Source organism: Platalea leucorodia, assembly GCF_965183815.1.
Source record: "Platalea leucorodia genome assembly, chromosome: 1".
Lineage (NCBI taxonomy): Eukaryota > Metazoa > Chordata > Aves > Pelecaniformes > Threskiornithidae > Platalea > Platalea leucorodia.
In genome coordinates this window covers 154106645-154118810 of record NC_138823.1, presented here as the reverse complement: position 1 = coordinate 154118810, position 12166 = coordinate 154106645, and the positions used below count along the sequence as shown (strand labels likewise).

The 12166-nt window shown below is 37.9% G+C and overlaps 1 protein-coding gene across 2 annotated transcripts in view; it reads right to left on the bottom strand.

The window, feature by feature from the left end:
* Positions 1-747: 747 nt before the first annotated feature.
* Positions 748-12166, bottom strand: part of CCNY (cyclin Y) — a 126010-nt gene continuing 114591 nt past the window's right edge. For both annotated transcript variants that reach the window (XM_082306089.1, XM_082306090.1), the window contains 3 exons: positions 11701-11867; positions 6947-7109; positions 748-992 (listed from right to left, as the gene is read on the bottom strand). In XM_082306089.1, coding sequence (XP_082162215.1) covers positions 876-992; positions 6947-7109; positions 11701-11867 — 447 coding nt within the window. In that variant the 3' untranslated portion in view covers positions 748-875. The remainder of the gene's footprint in view (positions 993-6946; positions 7110-11700; positions 11868-12166) is intronic.

The window sequence follows — 12166 nt, the reverse complement described above, 5'->3', positions numbered from 1 at the left end:
TCATCATCATCATCTGAATACTTTAATAACTGTATCTTTATATTAAGGAAAAATAAATGATTCCAAGAACTCAGGAAGGCACACGCACCCAAGTATACTATAAATAAAACACATCATGAAATTAGGAAGATCTTCTGATCCCTGTACACACTTTTGGTTCAGCACTATGGTCAAGTTCTCTCTTCTGAAATACAATAAAAGGCATACAAGAAATATAACATATGCATAATTATGAAGAATAATGCTAATAAGACAGCTTACAGAGAAAAGTGCAGTGAAAAAACCCAACGCTATTTATTCAGGGGCTTGTGCTACTGTAAATAGAGACTTCGTATTTGCTGCTGTGCAAGGGGAAGAATTTATCCTGGGAAGCAGCAATGAGGAACGCAAAACCCAACAAAAAATAAAAAAGATATTAAGAGACACCTTTAGGATGGAACTCTCCCTACTTCATTCCTCTAGTGCACGGTCATCTGACTACATGCTTTGTTTTCATGCTGCCATTTCTCTTCATGAGTACAGCATATTAGAAAATGGCACAGTTCTTAAATATTTTTCTGCCTCTACTTTGTTTTTCTGTTTCTTCTTCCAAGCACCTGATTTGCTGTTTCCTCATAAAAAGGGTAAAGCTGTTAGCGAAAGTGAGAAAAAAGTTGTTGCTCATCTTCTCTCCCAAACACCGATGTCTCCGCTTCTCCTTCCACTAGGTATTTTATTCGTGTGCTACACAATGGGGAGGCACTGTAAAGGCAGCTTGACAGATTTAAAAATAAAAAAATCAAAAGTCTTTTTCTTTATCCCCCCGCCCCCAGCCCACCCCGAAAAAAATGGATGGATGAAACAGTATGTCCGTAGGAATATTCCAGTCTCCTCTGTTAGGAGATAATAGCAGGGGACCATCTAACCACAGTCAGATTGTCAGCACTGACTGACCGTTTCTTTGCGGCTTTCCTGAAGTCCTTGTATTTATCTTCACACAAGCAGGAAATGGCCTGTAAGACAAAAGAATGAGAAAACCTCTATCGCATTGACCACAGCTGTACAGGTAAAATAAAACTAAACGCAGATTTCTACATATAGGTAGAATTACAAAAGATCACTTCATTAAGCAAAACACGTGAAGAGCTTCTCCCCAGATCCTCTTTCTCAATCTTAAAAGAAAGAAACACACTGACATCGCACTGCCCACCACAGCTGCTTCTGAAGGGCTCCGTGAGCGTATTCCAAGCCTTTTCTTTACAGGTTAACCGTCACAAATCTCATCGAGGTAGCTGACAGTGCTTACCCACTGCTATATGGTAACTCATATGTAGCACTTCATTGGTGAAAAATTGTGGAAAACTTAATAAAACCATTATAAAAATTGTACATATATTTGGACAATTTATAAAGAGGATGGCTCTTAATTTTTCTATTTCCTAAAAAGTCTTGTAGTAATTCTATTTTTCTCTACTGATAAATGGTCTGGCAGAATACTCGCCCTGCTTTACTTACAGAGCTGATGTTTGCTTGCCTTTCAGAAGGAGATGGTGATTTCTATGTGATCAGGCTATCTTATATGGTGCCAGTGGGAAACATAACTCATATTCAGAATAATTTAATTTGCATTAAAAATAAATACAAATGTTAAAAACCTTTTCAAGAGAGAGACAAATATTATTCAAATGTCGATTCATATTATACTATACTGGAGTTAACATTTTATGTTTCTTCTACTGTTTTTAGCCAAGTTTAAAACAAATATTTATTTATTACGGACCTCATATGCACAAATATACTGTGCCCTAAAATAGCACGTCCATTAGAGTTCGTATGGTTGGGACAGGCTATGGTTGGCATCAGTAGGGATGTTAACTCTGGTGATCAAACACACAGAACTGCAGAGAAAACTCACTGCAAGGAGTACTCAAGGTCAAATTAAAAAATAAGATGAACTAAAACAGTATTTTTATTTACTCAGGAATGCTTTTAAGTGGTGTCTTAAGATAGGATATTTAATAAAAAGTACTGTACAAACAAAACCAGTACAAGTGTTTGATTATAAAACAAAGCAATACAAAGAAAGAGCCTGACTCCACTGATCATAATTTTCTTTCTTGGTCTTTACTTCTATAGCACAGCAAGTTATAGCAGTGAAGAGTCCTTTAATTTTAATAGTCCTGCAAAGACGAGAGGAAGGTATGACAGAAGCACACAACTCGTACATCTGAGAGCAAGTTCACCTAACGCTTTGGTCAAGCCAGCCACAAAGCGTGGTTAAATTAAAAAAAAAACAAAACAAAACCAAAAAAACAAAAAACCCAAAACACCACAAAGCCTACCACCACCACTAAGAAACCAGTTGCTACTTTTTAGTTGGAAACCGAATTTCCTTTTGTTAAGACCTTTCTTGGACAGTTTTCTTTCTTGGTGCACATGAAGAGAACAACACAGTAAACTAATGCAAATATTCCCATTGCTTCGTAGACCATAACTTAACTGCTTAATAACATTTTATTTAATTTAACCAGGAACCCAATGGATTAAGAAAGTTTATGCAGTTCAATTGGATTTAAAATCCAATAGATGAAAAGCATTCAATCACGAAATAATGTGCCAAGGCATGGCTTGGCAAATAGGTGTACTGAGGTGGAGCTCGGCTTCTTTCAGCTGCCAAATCAGGCTATTACCTTAGGCATCAAACAGCCAGAGAAGGTAATCACTTCAAAATTTTCTGTTTCACAGGAAAACTTCTGTTCTGGCACTTGGTCAGACAAAATGAAATTTTGCTTGGAAGTGGCACTTAATATTTGGCATCTCTAGTCTCTGGTGATTAATCATATGGATAAGAAACACAGTGACTGCTGTTTGAAGCAATCCTGTATCTAAAGATGCCTCTTCATTTGCAAATAATTTACAAAATTGACATTTGGAGCCTATTTGGCAAGTTAGTTAGTCAACTTCAGCGCAACATATGGGGAAACAAGACAAAAGCAGAAAATTGTAAATATTTATTATTGTCCTTCAGTTAAAATAAATCCAAATAGCTTATAAACACCTTTCTGTCATCTGATATTTCTGTTGCTTTTATTGCTAGAAAAAGAAACCAATTTTTGACAGTTGCAAGGTACCATTTCTCGTATGAAATCAAAACATTCTTTAAAACAGCAACACCATTCAATCATGTAAAATTTTGTTGGACTTGACTGCAATATCTATAGTCAGCTAGAAAAATGCATATGTACATATTCTTCCATTGTATATATGCATACAGCACTAGAAGTCAGTTCCCCTGCTGAGTTATATGACTCTAGATGAGACTTTGTCACTGGTGAGGGGGGCAGGTAAGGAGAAAGGAGGGGGAGAAAGGCAACAGTAGTAGTAGTACTAGTATAAATTTTGGCTGCGTGCACATGTTTGTGCAGGGCAGGAAAGCAGCAGGGCTGGCTACGGCTTCACTGCTGGGAATGCACAAAGGCGCACAACTGCAAGTGCCTCAACACCCCCAAAAAATCGACAAACCGGAGAGAACTCAGCGGGGACACAGAGCACTAAGTCTGGAAGGGTTATATATAAGGAAAATGTGAAAAGAAAAAAAAAAAAGGCACTAGAGCAACTAGGAGTTGTGATGATGGGGGTTCTCCTTAATTTATGGAGAATGAAAAGAAGAGCAGTGGCGTTACTCCTGACAAAAGAGCCGGGGAGTTTTGCTCTCCCCTCGCTTCTTGGCTAAGAGGGTTCTGAACAAACAAAACACGCAGGATTGCAATCAATCACTGCGACAGTGGGAAGCTGGAGGGATAGAAAGACGTTTCTCTACTTGTAACTTACATATTTTTCTCCTCTTTTTTGTGTTTGATCTGTGGGACTGTATCTCTTTAGGGTCAAGAAAATACAGCACGTAGTTCAAAGGGTTTGAACTATGTGCTCAAGCACTATCTTAACACAAAAAAGCTCAAACATACAGTCACTTAAATGGGGAGTGCACTAACGAATGCTCTTACAAAATCTAGCCTTGAAACGAGCACAGTGCTAAGATGACAAGCAGAAATAGGGTAGGCACATTTTGTGGACTTACCCCAAATTGCAGAATCTGACTCATATTTAGCTCAGTACATGGGAGAATAACCAGGTGCAAGAGTAGGAAATTACAAAATAGTGGATTAAGGCTGGATATCCAACAACCTTCTTGGCAGAAAAATCTCCCATATTAAAAAATAGTTCTCAGGAGAAGCAAAGGAAGCCTTGACATTTGACATAATTAAAAGGAAGGAGAAAACACACTACAACATATGCTGGTTGGAACAAACAGCATTGGCAGGTGGACAGACTGGATGATCTAATGAAAGGTTATTTGCCATTTTTAACTTGCACAATTCCATAAAATAGGGGAAAAAAAGAGGGGTCATGAAAATGGTTTCTGGCTACTAGGTGGACTAGTATAACAAAGTCAGGACACTTTTAGGCCACAGGCTGACAAAAAGTAAGAAAAAATTGCTTTCACTTAGTCACTTAAAAGACAAAGCTGCTTCTTAAGTGTCAATTGTGGGAACATTAAATAAGGCAAAACATCCGCTGCAGATGCTCCAGAAAGTGATGTCATTTTTAACAAGTACTATAACCTCTTATAACACCTCTAAGCTGATGGATCTTGTCCAGCATTTCTATTTGATGAGGAACAGTATTTACTAACTTTGTCCTTGGTCTTCTTGTTTGTTTTTTTTTGTTGTTGGTTTTTTTTTTTTTCATTACAGGTATGTCAACCTCATGATATTTGCAGAAATAGCAATGCAGGTTCTGCCATGCCAGATGTAATACTCCTGCTTTAGATACATAAAATAGCTTGAAAATGCAAAAGTAACAAAAACGTGTTATAATATAACCAATTCTCTATGCAAGACCTTTTGTGATCTCCAATGTCAGTAAATAAGTTATTTTAAATCTTAGGACTTAGAAAGGTCCTTTCAGTTTACCAGACAAGGCAAATCCTTCCAATGCATATGTACCTTCGCTATGAGTCTGTTGTCTTTCATCACGGACTGCAGCTTTTCTCCCAGTATCAAAAATATGACTGCCTGTGTGGTACTATATCTACTCCCCTTGACAGTCCAGGCAACTGTTTTAAAAACAGAATCTCTGGGCTGAACAGCACATGAGAGACCTAGAAAAGTGCTGCAAATGCATTTTGATAACTCTTGGCAAGCTAAATGCTTAACTGTGCTCAAGGAACTAGGCTATAAATTACGCTGTCACTAGTTTCAAGGGCACACTAATGACAACCAAGTATTGCCAGGGAACAAGGCAGTTCCCATCCTGCTCCCTTCCTTCTGGCCACAGAACAGAGGCAAGGAGCTGCTAGACCAAGCTGGTTTTACAGCAGATATTCATCCTCTTCCCTGAAGACATCCTCTTTGGCTAGCAGCATTACTTTACAGCCAACTTCTGCTAGCAGCACAAACATCCCCAACATGGGAAAATTTTTAATGATACAGATTTATTGAAAAAAATATTCCATTATTTCTTTTTAAATCTGCCTTCTCTTTAGTTAGTACAGAAGAACCACTGGTATTCTCTGGGTATTTACAGTCATTTCCTATTTTCTTTTCTTCTAAGGTTTTAGGAGCTATCGTTGTTACAGTCATTTGTAACCTGCTGTTATATATTGTATGCGATATAGATTGACAGTGTTGGGAACACTGAGTACTAAATTCTCTTCAAAAAGTAATTCATTCAATTATATTATATATAATGGCACTTATCATCAAGACTCACCATCTAATAACTTAGTAAACTACTTCTTTTCATTTAAGATTATAATCCCAATGAATTTTCATTTTTTAAAATTCTTTTCAATAGAAACAAAATTTGATGCAAATTTACATCACACTCCATACACAGAATTAAGTTACATTCTTATTGGAGCTATCTGCGAAATTTAGAAAGAATATTTAGAAAGAATGCGAAACACAACTTTAGTGAAATCTGCTTTGATTCTTTCTCCACCACTTTCTGTTCCCATTACAGTCACAAACAAGTCAATTAACCTTCCCACGCACCATTTCCCCCCATAAAAACGTGTATAGTACTGCCTGCCTGTTCTACAGGAGCACTAGGAGCTTCAGAACATGCAAAGCTCACTCTAACCCACAGGCAAACAACCTCCAGGGCAAAGCTGTTATATAATTAAAGACGTGCAATGTTAAAAGCAGTTAGCATCTAACGACAAATTTCAGAATTAGTAACAAAATGTGTACATGCTCATGCAATAATGCCCTTATTTGAAAAAATTCATATCAGAAAGCTCAGGAAAAATAGATTCCAGTCTTGCAAAGTGCCCGCAGTTGGCTGATGATTTTAAATTCCTCCTGTGTCTGTGGGAATTCATAGTGCCCTGCATTTCACAGGTCCAGACCATCCGACATAGTGCTTTCTGCACATGGTATATTCAGGTCTCACAAGGATTCATGATTTATTCACTAAAGACGTGTGCTCCTTTCTGTTTTCCCATTACTAAGAAAAACACCACGGGAGATAACAGACTTGGATCCACGTGAAGTGGAGCAGTAGCAGATAACAAGCACATGGAATAGTTATTTTCAGCAATACTTGTTAATACTCTGTCCTTTAAAGTGGATAATCAGTTTTAAGAAACCAAATGAACACATGAAACCAGACTGTGAACAGAGTCATTGTAAAACTTGGGGGTACTTTCACAAAGCCAATTCAGACAACTAGAACTGAAAAAGAAATGGAAAACAAGACAAGGTATGAAGGCAATTGGGCCAAAAAGCTGTCCCCACATCCATGAATACCCAAAGGACAAACAAAACAGTTATGAAAATCAGGGCACGTGATAACCTAAAATCTCACGGGAATATTTGGGAAGAGACAGGAAAAGGGAGAAACAACACAAAAATTCCAAATCCCCCTATATATTCAACTCTGAGCAATCTAAAAAGAGTCTTACCTCAAGTTTATACGCCCTGTCCCTGCTGAGGGGCTCCAAAGGAAAACTCAGGTTATTCGCTTCTGCCAGGTAACGCAAATCAAAATAATACTTGGCATAAACACTGGAGGGAACATTAATATTGAACTGCAACAGCTCAAGAAACTGGCGTTCCAGCTCATTCCTGTAGAAAGAAGATAAATGTGAAAACATATTTCAGACTGTGCATTCTGAATGTAATTTACTTTAAATTGCAAATGGTATAAACCAAGTTCATTTCTTATTCTTGCCAGACACAATTATCCTAGCCTAAGGTTTGACCTAGGCTACCAAGTTCTGTCAGCCTACGTACGCCAATGAGGAATATGAAAGATGCTGCACCTTGCAGCTGCCACAGTGATGCCAATCAAACCCAGACACAAACTTTTCCTAGTGGAAGGGCACCTTTATCAGTTTAGCTAATACAATCTGGGAAAGAAAAGCTAGCAGGAAAAAAATTTTCTTGTCGTTTCTGCTGTACCTCCACTAGGTGGATCTGCACACACAGTTATGCAAACACAAAACACAGACATGCCCTAAATTTGTCAGACATCTCTCAAAAATGCTGCAAATTACTCTAACACCTAAATTACTGGAGAACTTATTTACTCTCTTCAGCCTTTCATAATCAATCATTTAAAACTAGTCATGGGAAACCTGAATTTTTCAGCATACTGTCTCATCTATCTTTATGAACAGAATGAAGAAATTTTTCCCTAGGACGTGCAATCAAAATTCACAGTGATGATCATTTGTTTTTCCGTACCTAAAACAAATGTGTTTGTCAAAATACCTGATAGGAACAGAGGTCCTATTTGAGCTCCCACCCCATGAAAACTTTGGTATAGTAATACATCATTTACTGGTGTAAGTAATAAAAAAGTATGTTGAGAAATAAGTAGATCAAAAAAATTAAGGACTGGAAATTTTCATAAATGGCATGGTAACTAGATATCCTACATAATACTTACGTAGGGACATACGATATATTCAAAACAGTGATTTCAAGATACAAGAAATAAAAAAATAAATGGGTAGTAAAAGCTGTGCGTGTTTGCTGAAGGGTATATGAACTGCAGAGCTGCGTTACCAGCAGGTACTGACTATGATACTGCATTTAAGTTACATTTTGACTGCAGTGCAAGTGTGCAAGGAATGTGCAGGCAGTTGGCAATAGAAGAGGAAGGATCTGAGGATGAAAAGTACTGGTACAGTAGTTTTTCAACACTGAATGATTTTTCTTCTCACTCTTTACTCTTACATCACTCTTACATCATAATCATTGTCTTTCCCTGCCTTCACTCTCTCTCTGCCAAAATGCTATATTTACATAATGAGAAATATTAATTAACATTAAAAGACTATCTAAAAGCTGGATATGGACTCTTTGGCATGAATTCACACTGTTGAAGATTCTAGCTTTTAAAAAATCCAAATTAAAAAAATTACATTTTAAGACGTTTATGAACAAATACAGAAGATTATCTTTAAATGTCGTTTTATACTACCAATATTTTACTTTCTCCAAGCAAAGCCTAAAGATGTATGTTAATGGATAATATAAAGCCTATTTTAATGGAGAAAGACATTGGCTGTACCTCTTTTGAAAAGCATCCCCAAATGTTTCAGAAACTAGCCTCAGATCCTTACTATCCCCTACGTCCCAGATTTGAAGGTTAGATCAGCAGACTAACTACAGCTGAGAAAGAACAAAAAAATACAGGTATGTCGGATTTGAACTAATGTAATTTAACTAAGCACCATACCCTTCTTCCCCGATACATCCACATTAGACTACTTTAGCATATGCTTTCCTGTGGCCGCTCCCCAAACTCACACCAAAACTCAAGGTAATGCTACCTACATGACTACAGAGACATACTGCAGTTCAGTCCTCCCAAGTTCTCTGTTAGCTTTTAGGCACAGTTCAATGTACTGCTGGTGACTTACAAAACTCAGAAAGGTCTACATGATGTTTTGCAAGATATGATTCACAGCAGTTGAAGATTTTGACCTAGAGTTTTTCTGCCTTACTAATATAAACAATGCCCTGACTTGCGTAGAGCTAGACACTTCAAAATTGTCATACTGTGCTGTCCCAACTACCTGAAAAATAAGAAAGAAAAAAAAAATCCACCACACTAGGGATAGGAAGAAAAAAACTTTGGAACAACTGGCAGCAGGAATATAAACATCAACAAGCACCAAAATCTTTGCTGAAGGATTGACAAGGAGCCCAAAACACAAAGCCCATGAGCCAGATCACCAAGTACCATATAGAGCGCACAGGATCCCCAAAGGCTTCTGGTTTTGCAGTTTGTGAGAACCCTTAAACCTTTAAGAAAAGGTTAAGAAGCTAAAAACTTCGAGGACAAGGACTCATCACAGTTTGGCTCAGGGAATGTGCAGTGCAGGAAGAGGGCCGATGTTAGCACGGGTCTGCCACGTGATAATGGTGTTATGTAGCTCAAGTGCAACTTCTAACAGTAGCATCATCACATGTGTTTGTCAAAAACAATAACCGCTTTTTTTGTTTCCTTTCACACCATCACAGTACGCCTCATCACCTGCCTTCAAAAAAAGCCCTGAGAATCAGCAATTTCAAAACTCGTATTTATAACCATTCCTGATTAATACTGTCACACAGCACAGTCAAACCTGCCAGTCTGCTGCAAGCTGTTCAGCAATCTATTTCAGCTCATGTCCCAGCTTCAGAAATACTTTAAAAGGTCCCAGATTTGCCTTGGAGGAGGAGTGAATGGAGGGGGGCCCTTACTGCCACTGAATACCCGAAAGCATGAGAAAAGGATCAAGGGAAAAGTAGCTTAGCAAACTCATTCAGGAAACACTCAAAACAGTCAAGGACGCATTATCAAATTGTTCTGCATGGAATAATATTGCACACAGAAATGTCAAGGGCCTGATTTTAGCTTCTTGTCCCCTCTACCCCCCCTTTTGTTTTGGAAATCTCATTCTGTCTAGGTTATGTCGGAAAAGAAGTATCATCAACCATCCTCAAAGTAACTTACATATATTGAAACAGATACTGAAATGGCATTATGTGGTATTTCCCACCCCTATTTTGAAATCAGAGTTTTCCCCCAAGCTAATGAAAGTACCTGCAGCATACCACAGAAATGCAAGCTTTGTGTTTTTCACTTTGACTCGGGGAAAAAACCCCACCTTATTACAAATTGCTTGTTAGTACAAGATTTAGAGATAACTTTTCTAATACTTGAGCAATGACAGCTACTCACAATTTATAAGTCTTATCTAGCCGTGTATGAGCATGCTTAATTTAAAGCAATCAGCTGACTCCTAACATTCAACCTTTCCCTTACAGATCATTTTTAGACCAGCTATAAATCTGACAAACAGCGAACTATTAAGAAACTAAATTAGGGCTGCTTTAGCAAAAACGCTTGGCCTTTCACTGCTCTGAGATTGCAAACTGTGATTCAAAAAACATTCTGCCTGTATAAACATTTCTTCTCATCTGCTTCCCTCCTCCCCTCCTCCCAGAGTGGTTATCCACAACCCTCTTCAGTGGCCACGATCCTGACTTAAGCGAGTTAAAGCAGAGATAAGTCTATATAGTTCTCATTACAGATACTTAGCTCTGCTTAAAAGAGCTCTGAAACACACAGATACTGTACTAAATAATCTTTTTAATAATTTTATTGTTATTAGTTCTTATAAAAAAGAGGTGCCGTGCCCCAGTAGACAGAAAACATCACTCTCCGAATGCACGAGCGACAGTGGCCTGTCAAGGCATCCGTCCCCGCCAGCACCATCCCAGCGCCAGTTCCAATTGCAGCCCTTCCAGAACCGCTCCCACACGCACGCCAGCTCAGGTAAGGGCGCCTTGGCAAGCGTGCGTGGTATGTGACTCAGCCCTGAACGTATAGATGACACAGACCCCAGGCACTTCAGCCAATATATGTAATAGCTGCTAACCAAACAAACAAACAAAAGCACTAGACTATTTAGAGGAACGAGCATTCATTTAGTATTTGTAAACATTACGATCTTAAGTGTGTTTATTCTTGTTACAGTTCTTTTTATTACTGTTGAATATACTCTTAATACGACTCGGGAGTATCCAGCCAGATATCTCAACTCTCTGTGCTGTTACAATATGCACTTCTTAAGAATGCCATCAGATAGATAAAAAAAAAAAAAATAGAAAAATGGAAATTTCTCTTTGCAAGTTAAAATACTAAATTTTTAACATCTTGCAAATAAACTCAGCAGAATACAAGGGGAAAAAAAAACCCAAACCCCAAAAGAACTAATTTTGAATAATGGCAATAAATAAGTGGGTGATCATCTAAGGGTCATTAGGACCACAAGAATTTTTTTCCCTGCCTTACATGTTGGTCTACTGCCTGTATGGAGAATTAGCATGACAGTAAATGTTGCTGAAGTGAATACATGCAGACTCACTGGATGTGGGTTTTTTTTGTCAAGTCATACACTTAAATATTCTGCAGGTCTGTTTCCATCACTGCACATGAACATCCAGTGGCAAAATAGATTTCAACCAGAAAACAAAAATAATTCACGTCTTCTTTGGAAAGAACTGTCAAGCAGACCTCATGCCATCTATCAGCATCCACCACGTTTACATACAATGCAGATATACAAACTTTATATAATTTATGAGAGAACTTCCCGTCCCCCTTATACACACAGATCTTGGCACTCATTGACAAAGATAAACATACTGCACTCACATGTCTTCAACCGTGATATCTTTCAAGATCTGGCAGTAATCCACGTTCCACACTGCCTGGTCGTCCCAAACTTTGGATGCCAGTAGAATGGCACCCAGTACAATTCGCTTCCAGTTTGCTGGACAAATATCTATCTCTGCATAAGTTAAAAGTCTTTCAAGATATACCTGTGGAAACACATTAAAATCAAGACTTAATCTATCTTGCTATTAAGCAGCAATGAAAAAGAAAACTATTCCCATAAACCCATTCCAGCAATTTTATAACAGTAATCTGCTCTCAAGAAGATTCTTTTATAAAAGCTGTAGGTTTAAATACATATATTTATGCCAAGCTCAAGACTGAATGTTGCAAATTCATATTTTAGTTGGGCTTTGCCTTCTGATCATATTACCAGAAACAAAACTGTTATTTTTATATCTGTAACTGTTGGTAATATAGTCACATGTTGGAATGAATTCAAATG